We start from the raw sequence: 22357 nt of genomic DNA on the forward strand, positions 1-22357 counted from the left end.
GGTTTTTTTAAGTACTGTGTATGTTTTTAAATTTGTAATGGAAAGACCACCTTGAGCCACAAAGGAAAGGTGGGGTACAAACATTTTAATAAACCAATATACTTGGTCCTTATCGGTATAATTTTCAAGCATCCCTGTCTCAATAACTCATAATTTTTTCCCAAGCAATTTGAATGCTGGAGACTGCTGGAAAAATGGGCAAATGAGAACAAGATGCAATTTAATAAAGATAAGTGTAAAGTTCTGCATCTGGGTCAGAAAAATGAAAAGCATGCCTACTGGATGGGGGATACGCTTCTAGGTAGCACTGTGTGTGAATGAGACCTTGGGGTACTTGTGGATTGTAAACTAAACATGAGCAGGCAGTGTGATGCAGCGGTAAAAAAGGCAAATGCCATTTTGGGCTGTATCAACAGAGGCATCACATCAAAATCACAAGATGTCATAGTCCCATTGTATACGGCACTGGTCAGACCACACCTGGAGTACTGTGTGCAGTTCTGGAGGCCTCACTTCAAGAAGGACGTAGATAAAATTGAAAGGGTACAGAGGAGAGCGACGAGGATGATCTGGGGCCAAGGGACCAAGCCCTATGAAGATAGGTTGAGGGACTTGGGAATGTTCAGCCTGGAGAAAAGGAGGTTGACAGAGGACATGATAGCCATCTTTAAGTATTTGAAAGGTGGTCACTTGGAGGAGGGCAGGGAGCTGTTTCCGTTGGCTGAAGAGGAGAGGACGCACAGTAATGGGTTTAAACTACAACAATATAGGCTAGATATCAGGAAAAAAAATTTCACAGTCACAGTAGTTCAGCAGTGGAATAGGCTGCCTAAGGAGATGGTGAGCTCCCCCTCACTGGCAGTCTTCAAGCAAAGGTTGGATACACACTTTTCTTGGATGCTTTAGGATGCTTAGGGCTGATCCTGCGTTGAGCAGGGGGTTGGACTAGATGGCCTGTATGGCCCCTTCCAACTCTATGATTCTATGTTTCTAAGTTTTGTCCTGTCCTAGAAACACATGGACTAGGAAAAACACCAGAAATGCAGCAATCAGCTAAACAGCCCTTGGAAAATCCTATGATCTGCTTAAGGGAACAGAAGCTATTCTGCAACAGCTGACAAGTGACCTCTTGGAGACCCCTGTCTTATATAGCTAGGAGCTGAACTGCCTGGCATTTATTTAAGAGACTGAATGCTTGATATCCCATGAGACTATTCTCTGAGATGCTATTAATGGGGGGAAAAAAACCCAGAGCTTGAAAAGTTCAATAGCTGCAAGCTGTTGTAAAATTACAGGAGGTGTATATTAAATGCAATAAATTACCTCTGAGGTGGAGCAGGTTCTCCCTCCCAAAGACGGTGAACTTGGCACTTCTCACGGAACCCAATAAAATTTACAAGTGCCTAAGTGAGGGATTAACAAGTCAAATCAGCCACATTTAACAATGCCACCCGACAGTGCTCCAAGAATGCTGCTCGCACGGTCTGAAAGGCAGACATACCTTTCAAATGAAAGGGAGCTGGGATGGCTTGGAACAGGCCCTCGGAAGGTCTTCCTCCTCTCCGTCCACACCTGTCAGACTCAATGGCTCCAGAGGAGGATGTGGTCTCTTAATTCGACACTCAGGGAAGAATGATGAACAGTCGCCAAAGGGTATAGCCATCATCACCAAAGCAAAACCATGTTAGGAGAAGAACTGAGCTGGAATTCAAAATGTGCTCGAGGGAAGAGATTTCCATGCAGGGCTTCTGAACGGATTCCAAGCAGATAGCCAGAGAGCAGTTTCTTTATGCACTTATTTGGGTGCAGGACTAACAGACTGAAAATTGCCCCTCCCCCAAAAGGCACCAGCCATAAAACCTAGCAAGAACAACATTCAAATGATTCCTCAAGGAACAGGGGATGGAAGGAACCCACCCTGAACATGGGATACTGGTTTGTCGAACTCGGATATGAACGACTCAAGTTCAGATCTGCTCTCAGTCAAAGAAGTTCAGTGTGTGACTTCAGACTGGTTGCTCTGTTTCTCCCCCTGTTAGGGCTGTCAGGCCCCCTGGTAGGGGAAGGGATCTTCTGCTGCCAGACCCTTCCTCCCCGCTGCTGATCAGCTGGCTGGCATCGAGGGGGAACGTACCCCCCAAAAGACAAAGATCCATCCGATATGCAGTGACATGCTAAGTTACTGACCACATGACACGGAAGTGACGTCATCACATCCGGGATGGTGGGGCAAGGCTTCAGGGAAAATCCCCGATTATGCACAATGTTGCGGACATCCGAGCCCTGGCCTGACTCAGGCCCTCAAAAGACCCGCATTAAGAAAATGTGGATTCTTCTGTGGGTTGGGATCCACTGTGGGCACAGGCAAGGGCTAGGTCAGGCTAGCCCTGTGCATAATCAGAGGAGTCGGGCTTTCAGGCCTGGCTCCTCGCCTGACCTATGGCATCCCAGCACGGATTGCTTTGGCCCTGCCAACTCCGTGGCTTTGCAGAGCTGATAGGGGTGTCCCCCACACCTACCCTGGTGGGAGAGCAGCATGCTGCTCCCCACCATCATGCAGGGGGGGATCATGCCCCCAATCCCCCCACTGCCGTGCCACTGCTGCGGAGCGCTCCTGGTGCTTCCGGTACCGCATTGTATGCAAGGGGACATTGTGTCGGGGCAACCAGTGTGCACCGGGGGAGCCCCTCCTCTATGTATAAGGGGGAATGGCGGGGATTTTTGCCCCGCCGCAAAGGAACAGCTGCAGCCCGGCATAGCTGCCGCCTTGCATAATGGGTCCCACAGAAGGCAAACCTCTACAGAAGTCCTAGAGTGACATCATGGAACTAATGACACCAAAATTAGACCCTCTTCATGGTCTACTTCCAAATCTTCAGGAATTTTCCAAGCCAGAACTGGCAAATCTAGACACAACTGAAGTTCCCATATTGTCTGCCAAGACAGCCTTTTATAGAGTCGATTGCAATAGTAACATAAGCTTGACCATCCTGTCTGAATAGGCAGGGCACATCATGAAGTTTTGGGGGCTTCAAGTGACTCACCCATTTCCCTTTTTTTTTCTACTAGTGAATGCAGTGAAGGTACTTTGTTCATTCATATGTATGGGACAGTGGATAGGAACTTCACCTTCAACTGAGAAACATCTGGAAGAGGAAATGTAATTACTTCTTTATGTATACAATCAGATATGTGAAGGGTGAGGTTAAATGAATTTTTGACTAGGACAGCAAGAGTTAGAGGTGGCCCGGCATGGAAGGACTATTGGCCTGACTTTAATCTCCCATCATCTCAAATGTTTGCAGTTTGCGAGGTTTTTTTTTTTAATTCTTAGATTTATAGGCAAAAGCAACTGTGATTGTGCACCAAGTAATGAATTTTCAGGAATAAAACCTTATGTTTTAAATTCTGCCTTGTGTACCCTGACTTACCCTAACAAACAAATCAATTCCGACTACTTTGAAGTTTACTGTATGATCTCTCTTTCTCTCTCTCTCTTTGCAGTTTCCCTACAGTGCCTCAATATCAGTTTTTGCTGTATAACCAGAAATTATCTCACTACATTGCAGGACACTCAGGGTTTCCCTGAAACTCTATGATTTAAAAAGTTTCAGGGTGTTCTGCCACCCCCCCCTTCCCTCCCATTGCCCTATTGAGCAGTGGCAGGGGAGATTGTCTTTTAAAATGGGCAGTCTAGCGTCCCTATTCAAATCTGTAAGAGTTCCCTGTACATGTTTGCTGGAAAGGCAGACCAGCTGTGAGGATACTATCAAATTTTATCATCCTCTGGTTTGATTTAACTTCTCCTTTGTGCAACTTCAACCCATAAAGATTCCCTAGTAATAATTTTTTTACAGTAAAGATATTCATTTTTTGATATTTTCACATTAATTGTGTAATTAATTGATATTTTTGCATTAATGTGTACACAACGATGGATCCATCAACAACGATGTATTAAATTAAACTTTCAGTGTAACAATAATTTGTGAAAACAGAAGAAAATGAAGGAGACCATTTCCACACAAGGAATTTGTCCCTGCTCAACCTCTCGTTGCTCGTGAGTTTTAGTGCTGCTTTCACATTACATTGGCAACAACCTGCGGCTGTGCAAGAGTTGGCCTGTTTGCTCCATAATGAGGGAAATTGCCAAAAAAACGATTTTCCTTTCGTGTTATACTGCAAATTGGAGTACAAATGGGGGCAGGCCCATCTGAAGGGAGAAATTCATGATATTCTCAGTAGTGTTTTGCCCATCCTCACACCCACCCTCTCCTCTCTGCAAAATGTTGCAGCCCACGTTACTACGGGACTGCAAAGCAAAGTATCCTCAGTACAAATAAAATGGTCTCTTCATTGTGCATGCTAATATTGGGATTGGGCAGGTAAAACACATCCCCGTTTGTATTTTCTGGCAGTGGGTATGAATGGGGAAAGAGGGGGGGGGGCATCTGTGTGTTTTAAATCTTTATTGTGAACATAAACTCATCGGGGTCCAGTTACCATGGCCAGCCTATCACAAATCTACTGGAAAATAAAGAGAGACCATTATACAAAGTATCCTGAAAAGGGATCTAAGGAAATGTTTTACCATTGTTGCATGATCCATAGCAACACGGAAATGAATTTTAAAAAATGCTTTACTGTTGTAGCGTTTCCTCCTAGCAACGTGGAAGTGTATTTTTTTAATCAATTTCGGGACTCGGGGTGGGGGGGATGAGTCCCCAAAACAATCGCTGTGAAGGGATTGGTGGCTTGTGTTGACTGACAACCCTGAGGTTGACTGAGGAGCAGGAGGAACATTCAGGTTTTCCGTGCTTCTGGCTTCGCTGCCTCGTCAGGAAGGGAAAGGCTGTGATGAGGTGACAGGATAATGCAGGAGGGGGAGGGTCTCCCGTCAGGAAGCATATAAACAGGTGGCACACATTTTATGCCTCCGTGTGGAAATGGTCAGGGGCAAATTTTTACATCCCTGCGTAGATTTCCAGTTTTGCTTAAGATCAAGGAAGAAAACAGAGGAGGGGAAAATGCATAGGATTGGATCATGCAAAAAGTTTCCACATGTATAAAATGTCCATATGTGCAGCGAGGACAATTTATGACAATCCCCTCCCCTTCTACAGTAAGACCTTCAACTCTCCACTGGCTAGGCTTGGAAAAGAGCAATTCAGGAGGCATTTGGGGTTGTAAAAGGAGGACGGAAAGACAGGACGCAGGCTTCAGGCACTGTGAACTTTGCATCATGCCTGAGGGAAAAATGCACTTCCGAAAAAGATCTAAGAGGAAGAAGTCTGTTTTCATTGGATCCATCTGGGCACATTTCCATCACATTTAGGTCAGTTTTGTTGCTTGTTTGGTGTCAGGTTGTGTTGATCAAATAGCTATAGTCAATGCAAATTTTGAGATGGAGGGTTGATTGCATTGACTCATCCCTAATATTAATTTCCCACCTTCTGACAGATGCTTTCCAATTAGTTCTGTTACATTCAGCATAACCAAGAATTACCTTTGAATAATTTAATAATGTCATTAAAAACCGAGGACCACACAGACAGAGTGACCTAGTAGATATCTAAGTTCATGTTTCAGATTTCTCTCTTAGCTTCTTCCTGTTTTTTCTTCCTTGTAGAATCAACCTGTGCCCAGATGCACTTAATAACTACAGTATCCTCCCAGGCTGTGTTCAGATAAGACCACATAATGAGCTGAAGCTGTGTCTATCACACAATGACTTTATTAATGACCACATAATTGTCTGAAGCTGTGTCCAAATAACTCAAGTGACCATATATTATGACCCTCAGAGGCTGTGTCCAGATACACTTGATCACATAATCACCTGAAGTTCAGTCTAGATTTACTTAATAGCCACATAACTATCTGAAGGTAATCCAGATACATTTAATGACTAACAATCTCCCGAGACTGTGTCCAGATTCACTTAATAACCACTGTGTCCAGACACATTTGATGACCACTTGGCCACCTGACTCCAGAAAATGACCACATAATTTTCTGCGGCTGCATACCAGTACAGCATTGATGATGACATAATGTTTTGAGATTTTCAAAGATGACTTCCTTTCATGCACTTCCAGTATTCAGTAAAAAGGTAAAGGTATCCCCTGTGCAAGCACCGAGTCATGTCTGACCCTTGGGGTGACACCCTCTAGCGTTTTCATGGCAGACTCAATACAGGGTGGTTTGCCAGTGCCTTCCCCAGTCATTACCGTTTACCCCCCAGCAAGCTGGGTACTCATTTTACCCACCTTGGAAGGATGGAAGGCTGAGTCGACCTTGAGCCGGCTGCTGGGATTGAACTCCCAGCCTCATGGGCAAAGCTTTCAGACAGCTGCCTTACCACTCTGCACCACAAGAGGCTCTTCGTATTCAGTAGTCATTCCATTGTTGATGCATTATCAAGAACTACCATATTCATCCAAGGCATTTGTGAATGCTGCTTCCTGTGCTTTGTTTAGTTGGGTTTACATAACTTTCCAATTATTTTCCCCATGTGCAAGTCCAGGTCGCATTGGCCAGCTTGCATATCCTGCACCTTGAAGCCTTAAGACGCAAGTCTGCAAAATGTTCTCTCTTGAATGGTAAGAAAGATGGGGCAGGATGGTGAAACCCAGAGGAGGCAAAATGCAAAGGACCTCTGAAATTATTTAGCTCAAGCCTAATTGCTCTATGGAAAGCAGACTAATTAGTTACTACAATATCATTTTTCACGAGGATTGCAAGGCCAGCGACATTTTTCCATTTCAGATCACTTCATCTGCATAAAGGTAGGTTTTTTTTTTAAATTTCTTTTTTGATTGCACATTACCATTGCATTTGCCATTCAGTACTTCCAACTAAACCAATCACATGGACAGCATGAACTGATTCGATGGTTATCTTTCAGCCAAGCCCAAGTCTTCCAACATATATAAAGGAGAACTTCTGATGGTTACATCAAAGGGGTTCCATTCTCTTTCACTCTCCGGGGACCTTTTTTCAGCACCTCCTGTTTTGCTTCAGCTGTCTTGGTTCCAGTTCTGAAGAAGCTATGAGTCGACAGTACAGTTCCAGATCCTTTAGCGGAAGACGGAGTTACTCATCTCTCTCAACCACCAGGAGTGGATTGAGGGATGTCTTCAGGAAGCCTTGCTACACCAGCCTAAGCCAATGTAGTTTGGGGAGAAGCAGGAAATATTCTGGGGGTGGTCTTAGTGGATATGCAGCGAGTTATAGTCCAAGCTTGAGGGATTTTAGCAGCTTACCTAATAGTTCTGGGCCTCTGGATTTCGAGCCTGAAATTTTCAAGTATAGCGCTTTAGATAGGAGAAATAAAGGAGACCACCGACAACCCGGAGGATACAGCAGCCAAAGCCTTGGTGGTGGTTGTAGCAGAAGATATAGAATTTCAGGCTTCGGGAGCCAAAGTCTGGGCAGCAGCTTCTATAGCAGAGGTGCTGTGGCAGGTGATGTGTATGAGCCCCACAGCCGCTATGCCGTTAGCGGCGGGATCCATGGGGTTCGAGTCAATGCGAACCTCTTGCTGCCCCTCCACATACAGGTCGACCCCGAGATCTCTCGAGTGAAGGAGGAAGAGCGAGATCAAATCAAAACTCTCAATGACCAGTTTGCTGGTTTCATCGACAAGGTGAGGATATATACTTGTTCTCTATTCATTTTAATGTTTTAAAATGTAGCCTATCAAAGTACAGCAAAGGAACAAAAGATCTAATTGAAAGTCCTACACCAATTTTTGCTGCTAGGAAATCTTAAGAAAGATCATCTTTGGGACTGTTCATTTGGTGGTTTTCATCGGAATTTCAACCAAAGCGTCAGCTAAGCATTGTGGAACAAGTATTCTTCTGTAAACTTATTCCTTGATGGACTCTATTGTGCTTTTTGTAGGCAGTAAATGAATGAATAATGCTGTTGTATAACTTGCATTCCCTTTATTTGACTCGAACTCAGTATAGAGCCTCTTGTGGCACAGAGTGGTAAGGCAGCAGACATGCTGTCTGAAGCTCTGCCCATGAGGCTGGGAGTTCAATCCCAGCAGCCAGCTCAATGTCGACTCAGCCATCCATCCTTCCGAGGCCGGTAAAATGAGTACCCAGCTTGCTGGGGGGTAAACGGTAATGACTGGGGAAGGCACTGGCAAACCACCCCGTATTGAGTCTGCCAAGAAAACGTTAGAGGGCGTCACCCCAAGGGTCAGACATGACTCGGTGCTTGCACAGGGGGATACCTTTACCTTTTTGTATACACAGGGAATTTCTACAATACCTGTAAAGTTTTGAGAAGCAGCCCCATGAAAAGAAACAAAAATTGCATACTAGCATCATCTTATAACGCGCACTTATCTTTGGGTCACCACACTAGTGATAGTGTGCAAAATATCCAAACAACAAAACCAAACCCTGATGACTGTCCTACAAAATTGTTTGAGTAACTTAAAAGCTGTAGCAGTTCTAAACCAATTGGCTTTGTGTTGCAAAGTTTTTTCTAACGATGCCAATCTTTTTGTGTGTGTGATGTGGATAGAATGGGAGCAGGTTAAAAGAGAGCTGGTTTCAAAATGAATCTAGTTAAGAAGGTCTGAGAAAACACTGCTTGCCCCTGAGTACCTACTGAGTATTTACAGAGTAAAATTCTGAAAATCTGCAAGATCTCCCTTCCTTCCTCTCTTCTCTCCAGATTGCTCTCTGAATACAATAGAATTGATTAGAAACACACTCTAAATTCTCCCCAAAGAGGAAAAGAAACAGGTTATTGGGTTTCAGGGAGAAAGCAGAATTAAGAAAATTTCTCTTAACAACATGTCTTATTTGAGTAGAGTTAATCATTTCTTTAAAGCAGTCAACTAAAAAAGTGTTCTAAATCACAAGGCATAAAGTTCCAATCTTAAAAATGAATAGTATTTGTGGTAGAAACTGCAGATGCCAAGGGTTGTCTTCGAAGAGGCACCTCTTTCTGTATCAGAGAAAGCTGACTATGAAGATGAAGCATGTTGTTATGCACGCCTCAAATGTGCTTCTTCCCCTTACCAAATTTGCTTTTCTCAGCTGAAAATATTTGGAGATGTTATAGATTAATCATCTCCCAACTCATTCAATGAATCTGTGATTTCCTTTACTTTGCCACTGCTCTGATAACACGGTTTGTGCCCCCAATTATATATGTCTCTGTATTGTTTGCTTGACCTCCTCCGATCACTCGTTTCAGAGTAGTAACATGGCATAACAATTGTTTTACATGCCTACTCGGAAGAGCTACAATCACGATTGTTCTCCATTATCAAATGCATCAGACAGATCAAGGGTAACAGTGCCGTGGCAATGGCTGGATCCATTACCAGTCTAAATCATATTTTACCCTGGAAGTTCATCATTGATGGACATGTCTGACTGAAGTCCACCCTAGTATAGCTGCACATGGTTTTGAGAAGCTGGCATGGTTTTCTCCTTAACACATTCCCAACTTCACAGCCAATTGACATATCTAGTTGCTGCATTCAGTCCTCTTCTACCTTCCACACTAGTAGGTCGAATGCTAGAATATCATGCTTCTACCACTCCTGAGAGGGGAGTGTTTTAATATGGAGCTGATGACTAATGAATCTTGGAATGTCTACATAATCTTACTGCCCTGTCCTGCCATCACACCCTTCAAACTTTAGCTGGACATTTCTTTAGCTGAATATTCTTGGTTTCCTTATGGTTAGCAAGTGTATTTAAGAACATTAAAGCCCCATCCCCTTGTAGCTGTCGCAGGAGAAGACAAACTATCAGGTTGCTGTATTGATGTATCCAGTCATCCTGTAGGAGCCATGATAATGCATGACAATTCTCTGACATTTTCTACTCATAAAAATTATTTGGGATTGGATATTGTCAGGTCTTTATTTTCCAGGCCATACTTGTCTATTTTGTAAATGTATCAAATGGTACTGGGTGTGGGGGGGGGTCCTAATTTGATTCAGGAACTCAATAATTTTAAAGCAATAGGTGGCTGTTTACCGTTTGTACCAGCGTGGTATTACCTTGGCACCTGTTCTATTGCAGGTCAGGCACTTGGAGCAACAGAACAAACTTTTGGAAACTAAGTGGACCTGCCTTCAGCAAACAGAACCTAATCATAAGAACAACATCGAACCTCTGTTTGATAACTACATTGCCACCCTGAACAGGCAGCTGGGGATTTTGTTGAATGAACGGGAACAGCTGCAGTCGGAGCAAACCAAATTCCAGGATCTGGTTGAAGAATATAAAACCAGGTAAACGGAGAGTTAAAATGCTTATTTCTAAGGCCTAGTTTTTCAAAGCAGCCAAGAACAGTACCTTCTCCTCCTCCTTCCCTCTGGCGTGGAAATGCTTAACTTCCACCTATGTCTGTGTGCTGCTTGTAGTCTCTTTTGTTAGAAGAACAAACTTTTTCACAATAGCATCTAGCAGCCATATAGTATCCATGAGTAGGGTTACGAAATCTCCAAGTGGCCCCTAGAGATCTCCTGCTATTACAACTGATCTCCAGAGGACTAAAATCACTTCCCCTGGAGAAAATGGTGGATTCGCAGGGTAGACTCAAATGTATTGCACCTTGCTGAGGTCCCTCCCCTCCTCAAACCCCTCTTCAGTCCCCAACTCCAACATCCACAACAGGGGTAGTCAAACTGCGGCCCTCCAGATGTCCATGGACTACAATTCCCATGATGCCCCTACCAGCGTTTGCTGGCAGGGGCTCATGGGAATTGTAGTCCATGGACATCTGGAGGGCCGCAGTTTGACTACCCCCGATTTACAGTATTTCTCCACCCTGAGCAGGCCATCCTATCCCTGAGGCAGAGAAACAACGTGCATGCAACAATTGATCCAGATATGGAGTTCATATTTGCTTGCAATTTGCTTGCTATTGCAATCTGCTCCATTTGCTTGCAATTGAATGCCATTGCAGAATGCAGCTGAATTTTGGGAGTTTCTTTTGTGTTCTTTTATCCATGATGTGCCCAATAGACATTTGATAGGAAAACAGATGCCTGTTCAGCTGGCTAAAAAGTAACCCTTTCCCCTAATGTTGCAAATAGTTGACCATTTCTGTATTACTCAGAATGGTCAGCTGATATTCCTCATTGATTGGTTGTTGGGGGTGTGTGACATGTTAGGATATACCAGTGGGAACAAGAGACTTGTCATGAACAAAATTTTAATAGAAGTGATAAATATTAGACAAGAATCCTTCAGTACCTTTGCTAAGTATGACGAAAGTTTGGAAAAGGAACCCCTCCCAGTTGAGGGGATGGAGCAGGTTGAGTTACTTTGGAATACAAAGCTAAAAGTGCAAACAAAGACTGGGCGTTGTGCTCCTCTTGCATATTTTTAAATAAAGAAAATATTAGATGAATGTTAAGGGGATCTCTTCACAGCTGGGAAGACTGCTGAGATTTCAGAGGTTTGAATAGTAGAAGTAATAGGGCAAGAATAAAATTACACCTCACTTATCTGTGATGTTAATTTGCCATGATTAAGAAGAAGAAGAAGAAGAGTTGGCTTCTATACTCCTCACTTCCTGAAGGATCTCAAGGCAGCTTATGACTGCCTCCCCTTCCCTTTAAATACTCATGAAACAACCTTCAAACAGCCTTTAAATTTTTTTAGAAAGTTTCTTAAAGACAGGAGTGGAAAATATGGACTGTACAAAATTAAAAGAACCCCAAATGCATATGGTCATGCATTTTTGAATTAGGCTGCAAATCTTCTGCCGAACAGCATTTTATGACTTTACCGATTTAAGTTGGAGGACCATTTTTTCTCTAAACATCAAGCAGTGCAAGGTGAGGCTGGAAGAGTCCTTTCTGGTCAGGATGACACTTCAGAGGACAGTAGCAGTTTTGGCAAGCAGGTGATGGTGTGATGGCTGCAAACATTGCATCAAAAGGACCCCTAACTTGGGGTCCACACTGCTATTCTGAATCTCTCCCTTTTATTGTTTGCATAGCAACCTTTAGTAGACCATGTGTACTAAATGTGGAATCTTTATCTTATCCATTCTTCAAATGGCTGATAGATATCTGTTTAGGAGAACTAGTGAGGTGAAGTTGCTAAACTGTGAAGTCCAATCAAAAGTAGGCTGAAGAAGGTGGAAGTTTGGCAGGAAAATAACCAAAAGGCAGACTATTACATAGCCTCTCTTCCCTGATACTAGTCATATTTTAAATCACAGCCTTAGTACCTGGTTTACAATAGGAGAAACCTGGACTATCACGTGCATTGTGTATGATGAAGCCAACATCCTCCCTCCTGATCCCCCCCCCCTGTTTGCACTGCAATTACTTAGATCTGGGAGTACAAACTCTCAGGGACTTTTCTCATTTTCTTTCCATTTAAAGGTATGAAGAGGAAATCAATCGACGTGTGGCTTCAGAAAACCAATTTGTTGAGCTGAAAAAGGTTAGTCGAAACATTAAAGGATGGCCATCACAGTCTTATTCTACTTAATCTTATTCTACTCAAGAGCTTGCCTGGCCTGCGAAGGAAACCGAATGCTTATCTACAGGTTCCCTTTGGTGTGATCTGGCTAGGGCTAGGTGGTTATCATGTTAGTGGTCAATTATATCTGCATTTCACTGATGGTCATAGGTGCCAAGGAGCATTGCCAGCTTCCAGAGAGCGGCTGGAGATCTGCCACTATTACAACTGATCTCCAGATCATGGAGATCAATTCACCTGGAGAAAATGGCTTCTTTGGAAGGTGGACTCTACAGTCCACCTTGACTCTACTTTTGACTCTCAAGGATCTTTATTCCTGGGAGGAAGAGATTAAAGTTTGCATCATTTAGCAGTGAGACAGAGAGGCACACACTTCCTTCCAGCTTAGCTCTCACTGATAAAAAATAAACCCAGTAATTCTGGGGGGAAGGATTTAGAATGTGTACCACCCAAATAATTGCTGTTGATGCCTCATCAAAGGAGGCTAATATATTGGAAAGTAGGGTGGAGGTAAGAGGACAATGTGGAAGAAGATAGCATCTTTTTGGAAGATGCTGGAGATAAGAGAATAATGTGGAAGAAGATAACATCTTTTTGGAAGATGTTGTAGGTCATTTTGAGGATCTTATGTTCCAAACGCAGGATATAAATCAGAGTACAAGACAATAGTGTGCTTCAAATCTGGCAAAATGCCTACATTGAATTATATGTGCCTACATTTCACTGCATGTTCATATGGCATATACATATCAGGTAGGCCATTGGAAAAGGACCTTTGTGACTATGTCTCTTTGCTTTCCATTCGATTTGGGGAAAGGATAATTTGTCACTTTACTATCTCCCCAATTTGATGGGCCTGGCTCTGTTTTTTCAACCACTTCTTGATCAAAGTCAAAACACATGTCCAATCTTTTTCAGGATGTGGATGGTGCATATGCTACTAAGGTGGAACTGGAGGTGAAACTGGAAACCCTAAGACAAGACCTAGATTTCTTCAGATGCTTCTATGAGACAGTAAGTAATTTTTAGGCAGCAATTGTTCTTTCTCTTCTGAATAAAAATAGTCAATCAGGAACAGGGAAGGCAACAAGAGGGACTTAGGCTGCTTCTTTCCTTCTCAAAATCCATTCTGAAATAGGGGGGTAGGGGAGCCAACTTCTCCATAAAAAGCATAATACATTCTGGCAAAAGCAAACACAGGTAGGGTTCCTGCTATTTCTGCCATCTTAAAAGCATAGCATTTCTTCCCTCCCTTGAGCTCACCCTGAACTTTTGGATAGAAAATGGGTCACTGGCAACCTCAGATGTTAGGAGGCCTTTAAATAAAGCCAGATTCCCCTGCAGTTGCCCTGGCAGCACATGGCATTACCAAATGTGCTTGAAACTATGCATTAGGGGGCACAGTGGCATGCTAAAAGCCCAACAAATGGAGCAGGCCAAAATGTTTCCCCCCAAACTCCCACTAGGTCAAATGGCTGGAAGTCGTGTCTCATTTTTGCAGGAACTGGAGATTTTGAATTCCATGACTTATGACACCAGCGTGGTTGTTTCCATGGACAACAATCGAGACTTTGACATGGAGGGGATCATTGCGTCTGTGAAAAATCAGTACGAAGAGATTGCACAGAGGAGCAAGGATGAAGTCAACATCCTGTATGCAAACAAGGTAAGCTTCATGGAGAATGACCTGAGATCTAGAGAAGGGAGGGGCATTGGCTACCACTGCAGTGATAGAATTGGAATATTGGTTGCAGAATGGAAAGGGAAAAAATTAAGCGCTCAATTTCCTCATCAAATCTAGTATCAAGAGCTGCAGGATGCCTGGGGGCGTCAATGCAACAACGTGTCGAGCAGCCGCCAAGAGATCCAAGACCTGACTTCCCTTATCAAGAGACTCAAGGCTGATATGGAGAATGCCAAAAAACAGGTAAGACGTGAAGTTCGTGCAGAAAAGTAAGCAATGAGAATAGGAACTGAAATAGAGTGGCATTCCTAACAAGGAATGTTAATTAGATTTGGGCTACTGTGCAGAATAATTTGATCAAACATATTCTTCACCATTTGTTTGTAGTTCTACCACAAATTATGTGCAGTTTTGCACTGTTTTGTTTTTTTAACCACAGTCCATTGTGATTCATGTAATGGCCTGACTTATGCACAAATTTCCACTATGGTAGGAATCTATATTTTTTATCAAGGGCTTCCCTGATTTCGGCCTCTCAATCATTGTCCCACCCTGCCCCGCTTTGCATTCTAAATTTCTCTCACAAGTATCCAGAAGGGAAACCTAAAGCTTCATACTTACCTCAACTCTTTTCCTCATGAAAGACACAAACACACGTACAGGTTTCTACCCAAAATACAGGTGGAGGGGCTGCACTTTGTGATGTGAAAGTCCCTCAGGCCACCGAGTTCTGAAGAGCTGTCTGGGTTCCCTTTCATTGTTTCTGAGGAAGTGTCCATGCTGAGGTGGAATAATAAAATGACAATTACTTTCTGGAACAAATGATGAAATTTCCTTGCCCAGTGGGACCAATGGTGCTGTGAACAACTGGGGAAAACACACACACACACACACACACACACACACACACAGAGTGAGCCTTTCCTGGCCAAGATGTGAGTGTTGGTGTGAGAAAAGTTACACAGGTATTTAGGTTTTCATCCTAAAAAGCTTTTCTCTAATGCCAGTGACTTTTCCCTAGAAGGGAGTCTACTTGGGCAGGAGGAAGACCTCCAGATGTTGGTCAGTGATAGGACAAGGGTAGAATCTGCACCATGGTGCTGGAGCAGATAGCACTCTTCTGATCTGATAGTTCCTGAACTATATCCCATCCAGATTCTTTTTCCACATCTAGGAGAACTAGAAGATATTAAGCACCGGAGTAAACAGATTGGACTGAGTGTGGTTCCCCTGGGCTAACTACATATTTTCGGTCTGTCAAGGTTGACTCATTGCAGACATCGATTACTGAAACTGAGGAACGAGGAGAGGGAGCCCTGAAGGATGCCAAAACAAAACTTTCTGACGTGGAGCAGGCCTTGCAGACTGCTAAAGACGAGCTTGCTCGCCTGCTCAGAGATTACCAGGAACTGCTGAACGTTAAGATAGCTCTGGACATCGAGATTGCCATGTACAAGACACTGCTGGAGGGAGAGGAGAACAGGTGGGTGAAAATGAAACGCCTCAGTGTTGCTGTTGGAATTAGGGTTGGGCGGTTCGGTGTCCGAAGCAGCCGCTCGGCGCTGGCTGCTTCCGGCGCAAATGGATGCCGAAACGGCCAACCCCAGTTGGAATATTCAGATCCATTAATCAAGGGGTGCTGTATGAGTCAGCTGGCCCTTGGGATCCAGGAAGGAATACTCTTATCAAGTACCTAGCTGAGTATGAGTAGTACAGAGTCAACCTCCTTCCTCATTCTTCCTGTAGTAAGGGAGGGTGGGGGGGGGATTTTCCGCCATGTTGGAATCTTTTTTTTTTGTCTTTTTAATGGGGTTTTTATAAGACTTTGTAGCCCACCACGAGCCGATTCGGAAGTGGCGGGGAATAAATAGAAATAATAATAATAATAATAATAATAATAATAATAATAATAATAATAATAATAATAATAATAATAATAATAATGATGATGATAATGATAATGATAATGATAATGATAATGATAATGATAATGATAATAATAATAATAATAATAATAATAATAATAATAATAATAATAATATGATGATGATGATGATGATGATGATGATGATGATGATGATGATGATGATGATGATGATGATGATTCCTAATTAACTCTTGATCAGCTCTGGATGATGGCCAAAGATGAGGTGACACTGTTGAACTGGGCAAGGAGATCTATGACAGCGTTCCCTTAAAATGCATCAACATCCCTTCAAGGCTTCGTTTCCAAAGTGATATTAAAAATAACCAGAATGCAAAACTTTGAATGTTACAAAGTGAAACATTGCCAATTTTTACATGTCTAGATTTCCACGGGGTTGGAACTAACCAAATGTCCCTTTCCTTTTCCCTACAGGTTGTGCAACTCTACTTCTGTGAACATATGTAAGTAACTAATGCTGCCACCTCATGCATACATACTTGGGAAGTAACCCCATTGAATGCGGTGGGTCTTGCTTTTGAGAAAAAAATGCATAGGATCAGGCTACATAAAATCCATCCTATATGACTGCAAATGCAGGCTTATCACCAGAAATGTTACAGTGAGGATGCCGAAGTTTGAAGGCCAGTGCAGTGTAGCAGTTATAGTGTCAGACAAGGATCCAGGTGAACCAGATTCGAATCTCCACTCTCCCATGGGAGTTCTCTCGGTGATCTTGGACCAGCCACATACTCTTATCCTAACCTACCTCACAAGCTTGTTGGAAGGATAAAATGGAGGAGAGGAGAATGGATAGAAGCCAAATTGGGTTCCCATTGGAGAGGAAACCAAAGTATCAATGAATGAATGAAGTAATTTGATATGGCAAAGTTCCAAATAGAAGTCCCACGTATTTCTAAGGGAGAAAATGGTACTTGTAGGGAAAGACTCTGCGATAGTTGTGGAGCCCCAATGCGTGCCATGTTGAGTTTCTTCAGCGAGATATCACTTCAGATTCTTAAGTACATTGTTCCTTTCCCTTCTGTACTATATTTCTGTTTGGAGCATCATACCTGAGTACCAAAATATTTGTATGTCTTCTCTTACAGCTGTAACTGGCAGGCCTACCCATGATGGCAGAACTCGTGGAGACGGGTATGGCGTGAGAGCAGACTATGGTACTACCAGTCCCCGAAATGCAAGGAGTCACAGAACTGGGTATAGTTCTAGGAGTGGGGGAGTTCCTTCTAGGAGCTCAGTTGAGCATTCTACTGGTGCAAGGAGCAGTGGTGATAATCCTAGGAACAGGGCATACAGTTCCAGAAGTGGGGGTCATGGAGCACACAGGGCACGCATCTCCTCTGTAGGTGATTCTCCAGCCAGCTCTAGGGAAATCCGCCGCAGCTCTTCCCGGGATGGCCGTGCTGCTGACCATACAAGAAGTGGTAACCATGGCTATTCCTCTGGTGCCAGTAGATCTGCTGATGCCAGAATGGATCGCAGAGATAATAGGGGCGGATGCCGCATCATACATGGAGATGGCTGCTCATTCGTCAGATAAACTACAGGCTTCAGCATGTTGTTTGGGGAAGGGGAGGGGGCAAGTTCTTCTGCTGCTCTGATAAAAAGCAACTATCCATTATACATCAGTGCCATTTGGTTATGAAACCCATAAACGAGAGCTCTGCACATTCACTTCCTTTCAACCTTTAGCATCTTCATAGGTCAGCAGATCTGTTGATCTAGAACGCCCTTTCTCCAAAATGGAAATCAGTTGATCTACCTGTTATGGTTGTGGTTGCCAGGATGCTACGGAGTAAGTTCTCCACCACTCCTGGCCATATCATTTACAAGCTCATCATAAAATGTGCCAGCATCACGTCACGAGTCTCCATGATTCTGCTCCATGTCAGTGGAGGCAGCTGGGAGAGGCCCATGGGCACGCACACACCAGTGATGATCCTTCACCACGGGGTGAGAGCTTGGAAACTTTATGGCTGGGGGTGGGAGTGGAGAATTCATCTGGGAGGTGTTTACAATGAGTAGACTAGTTCTAAGCCTCATTGGTTTCAGAGGGATCACTTAAGCAATCTGTTCCAGAAGGACAAGGGATTTTACTTCTGCTCAACCTGTTGACGCATACTGCTCCTAAGTATGAATTCTTTAGCCTAACAATTCCTGACAAACACTGAAACCAATGGGACTTACTGTGAAGGTCAAGCTATGCGAGATCACTTTATGAGGATTATTTAGTCTTTAGCCAGCCCCCTGAACAAACATCTAAAGTTAATTAAATTGGGAAATGGAATCTAATGGGAGCTTTATACCTGTATTTGTGATTGTGGCCAAATGCAGAACTATGGGGATCTAGTTTTTCCAAGCGGGGCAGGAGAATCTGGTGATGTTGTTCCTTCAGCAGCTTTGACCCTCCTCTTCACCACCAGACTCCTAGCCTCCAGCCCGGGGTAAGTCAAACTGCAGCCCACCAGATGTCCATGGACTACAATTCCCATGAGCCCCTGCCAGCAAATGCTGGCAGGGGCTCATGGAAATTGAAGTCCATGGACATCTGGAGGGCCGCAGTTTGACTAACCCTGCTCTAGCCAACTTGATTCTTGCCTGCCAGAATGCTTATCTGGCCTTGGGGCTGAGCACTTGATGGCTCAACCTATTATTTATGTTTCAATACTTCATTCCTGGTAGAGTTTTTTTCTGTTTTTACGCTTTGTGAGGTGCTTCAGGAACGAGATTCCCTCATTATTGGAAGACGTGACCTCTGATTGCAGCATACTATCGTATACTAGGGCAACCTAGCTGAAGCTGAGCGTGTCTAGGTGTAGTTAGTGTCTCCTGGTAGGCTACCCGGAAACCTCAAGCATACTGATGTGCATTCCATGGAAGAAAGTCTGGAGGGATATTGATTTGTCTAATAACAAAGACCACACCATCTTCCAGACGATGAGAGTAGTGCGATATGGATTTTCTCCATGAGCACAATATTAGGGGAACCTTCCTGTGAGGGAGTCAGCCAGACTGTGCGTATATGGACCCCACAGAGAAACATGAGGCAGGAGCTTTGCCATCCAATGAGGTTACTATGGAAACCAAAAATGGCCAGGGAATTCCCAAGGGGTTCCCTCAGGTGCCATTTTGGTTGCCTTAGTAGACCGCAAAGCATCAGCCTTGCATTCCACATTAGGGGTTAGTGAAGGCAGGTTCCCTCAATGTAGTATCAGTTGAGTTTAGGGGTGCTTGAGATGTAGCTGAACAGTATTGGAGGATGGGAGAAGTTAAAGGGAGGAAGAACTGGGATACAGGGCCCTTTAGAGGACTGGGCTAGGGAAAGGAATGATAGGAAGGGCTCTGAGGGGTGGGTGAAGGGAATGCTGGGAGATGAGGATAGATGAGGTATTCTGAGGGAAGGTGGCAGTACTGTAGGGAAAAGGATAATGGGAGGGCAGGTAGGGAAACAAAAGAGGTGGGGATGGGAATGGGACAATTAGGAAATTCATGGTGGAGGGGCTATTGTAGTGGGTGATAGGTGGTGATGGGCAGCATGTGGGGAGAATAGAGGGGTGTAGCTAGGATGTTGATATGACAGAATGAAAGAGAGGTGGGAGAGGCAAAGCAAAGGAGGTGTGACTTGAAGAGGAACAGTGATCTAAAGTCTTTTAGCTCAGCCCGGTCAGCTCCATAATTCATGCCTCTGAGGTAATTAACACTTAACATACATCATTTTTCATTGTCATAGTTAAGGAATTTTACAGTGTAGCATAGATTCAGCACCCTTCTCCCCTTCCCTCTACACATTTCTGCTACTTCTTTGAGCATATTTCATTGTCACCAATTTTCCTTGATTAGTCGGTAGTGCAGATATACCCTGGGTCTCTCTGCTAGAGCTGTCTGGCTTCTTCAGCCAAAGGAGCTGCAATAGCTATGCTGGTTTCTGATAACTTGGATAAAGTACTTGCATTTGATGTTTATATCTGCTTTTCTGCTCAATATGCATGGAAGAAAGGTGGTTGATTTTTGTATATTTATGCGGTTATTGTTAACCTCCCCCCTTTTGCATATCCATCACCTGTCAAATGTTTCTTCTCCCTTCCCTTGGTCTTGCAAATAAAGATTAGCTGGAATTCACCTTGTGTCACAGAATCATTATTAAAAATGGGAGCTGGTTCACAGTGTGCAGAGGATTCTAAATTACACCGCTTGGCAAGTCTAAATTGCAGGATGCATCTATGTTTGTCAACTCATCTCTAGCAGTTTAGTGTCGACTAAAATAGGACAAAGTCCAACTGATTTATAAAAATATTCGTTCATGCAGCCTGGGGGGGGGGAATTATCTGTGAAAACTGTGTGTGTGTGTGTCTGCGTGGGGGCGTCACCTGCCTCCATGGCATGCCCTGCAGCCACCAATCAGCTTGCCAGCAGGGGTACTTACCAGAAGAAAGAAGGAAGTCTAGGCCATGTTGCTGGTGTCATACAGGAAGTGATGTTATCACACTAGGAATACTAGACGATATTGTGGTAGTTGGGCAAATATATATGATTTTATTATTATTTTGTTGTTAATATGGTTTGAAAGTTGTATATGGTTGATTTCAAATGATTCTGTTTTGCATTTCCCCACTTACTGAAAACTCAAATTATATATTTCATAGATACATATAATACAGATATATATCTACACACACACACAAATATATACAGAAATGTATACAGAGAATCCTCCGCAAAGACTTTGCACACGATCGCTAACCTTCCTGGCTCTTCCATCCGTGTAACTCTGCTCTCACACAATGGTTTAAGATAGATTCAAATGAATAGCCGTGTGTTCTGAAGTAGCACAATAAAAAAGTCCAGTAGCACCTTTAAGACCAACAAAGATTTATTCAAGGCGTGAGATTTCGAGTGCAAGCACTCTTCGTCAGACTAAGAACTGACCATCATAACAGTGGGAATAAATAAGCAAAAGTTAATCCTGTTAGATTAGTAAACTCTGTCACAGCATCCAGACGCAGCCACGTGATAGTTCCCCGCCAAACCAGCCAATCAGACCCTTTGAACTCATTTGTATGAACTGTAAAACTGAACAATGAAAGAAAGAACTGTAAAAATCTATTTTTAAAAGAAGCACAACCCTAAGAAGAAAAGGCAAACAATGCTGCCCCTCAGATAAAAGAAGAAATACTAGGAGAAAGAAACAGTAAATCCCAAAGCATCCCGAAAACCCACCCCACCCCACCCCACCCACAGAATCCAAAAGAATATTTTGGAAGAAGTGATTAAGAAGAGGAAGAAGTGAAGGCAAAAGGGGAAAAAAGATCAGAGTCCCTCAGTCAAACCGTTGATGTCCTACAAGCTGCCAGAGCAAGGTCAGTTTGCAGTACACATTTGCAAAAGGCAATGCAACCGTTGGCTGGCTGGAGCAAGCTTTTTTTTCTATTACCATATATACCCGCGTATAAGCCGAGGAGGGCTTTTTCAGTGTGAAAAAGGTGCTGAAAAACTAGGCTTATATGTGAGTATATAGAATCATAGAATCATAGAGTTGGAAGGGGCCATACAGGCCATCTAGTCCAACCCCCTGCTCAATGCAGGATCAGCTCTAAGCATCCTAAAGCTTCCAAGAAAAGTGTGTAATATAGGGTAAATATTCAGTAGTTTTATAAGAAAGAAGAGGGGTAGGGTCTAGCAAGGAGAGTGCTAGGGTTTCCAGTTCCCTCCCCAGTTGCAGCCTGGGGATCTCCTTGTTTGTCACAAATCAGCCATGTTCAGCTTACATTGATGAGTTTAAAGAAGTTGTAGTGGCTTGTATCTCTAAAGGAACAGGCCGTCACTGAAAAAGAAAGTCACAGCGGGATGGAAAAAAGCATGTGATGTCTCTGTTTGCTCGATAATCATTCCAACAGTCTTATCCCCTATGGCTTCTTAAATATTGTATAGTTCTCTGAAGTAAATATCCATTCTGGTTTCCTTTCTAAGTACAGAAATCGTTGCTCAATTGCACTATGCACATTTGCACAGGATGGCTGTGAACAAATCACCTCAACAGAGTCATCAGAGGATAAGAACAAACCTCGCTGATAAGACCAAAGGTTCACCCAAGACCACGTTCTGTCACCAACTATGGCCAGCCAGATGCTGCCAACAGCAGGGCCCGTTCTGCACATGTAAGATAATGTAGGGGTAGTCAACCTGTGGTCCTCCAGATGTCCATGGAGTACAATTCCCATGAGCCCCTGCCAGCAAATGCTGGCAAGG

The 22357-nt window shown here is 43.5% G+C and overlaps 1 protein-coding gene across 1 annotated transcript; it reads left to right on the forward strand.

Moving 5' to 3' along the window:
• Positions 1 to 7051: 7051 nt before the first annotated feature.
• LOC143831208 (keratin, type II cytoskeletal 71-like) lies at positions 7052 to 17651 on the forward strand. The gene is made up of 9 exons (XM_077324272.1): positions 7052 to 7648; positions 10062 to 10273; positions 12383 to 12443; positions 13401 to 13496; positions 13984 to 14148; positions 14284 to 14409; positions 15429 to 15649; positions 16526 to 16554; positions 17200 to 17651. The coding sequence occupies exons 1-9, from the start codon at positions 7052 to 7054 to the stop codon at positions 17649 to 17651; spliced, it is 1959 nt and encodes a 652-aa protein (XP_077180387.1).
• Positions 17652 to 22357: the final 4706 nt, after the last annotated feature.

This window comes from Paroedura picta, chromosome 3, assembly GCF_049243985.1.
Source record: "Paroedura picta isolate Pp20150507F chromosome 3, Ppicta_v3.0, whole genome shotgun sequence".
NCBI classification, from domain to species: Eukaryota; Metazoa; Chordata; class Lepidosauria; order Squamata; family Gekkonidae; genus Paroedura; species Paroedura picta.

Excerpts from the sequence above, each read along its gene's own strand:
- LOC143831208 (XM_077324272.1), top strand. The coding sequence starts at position 7,052 with ATGAGTCGACAGTACAGTTCCAGATCCTTTAGCGGAAGACGGAGTTAC. Across the intron at positions 14,149-14,283 it reads ACATCCTGTATGCAAACAAG|TATCAAGAGCTGCAGGATGC; the intron begins GTAAGCTTCATG and ends CATCAAATCTAG. Across the intron at positions 16,555-17,199 it reads CTCTACTTCTGTGAACATAT|CTGTAACTGGCAGGCCTACC; the intron begins GTAAGTAACTAA and ends CTTCTCTTACAG.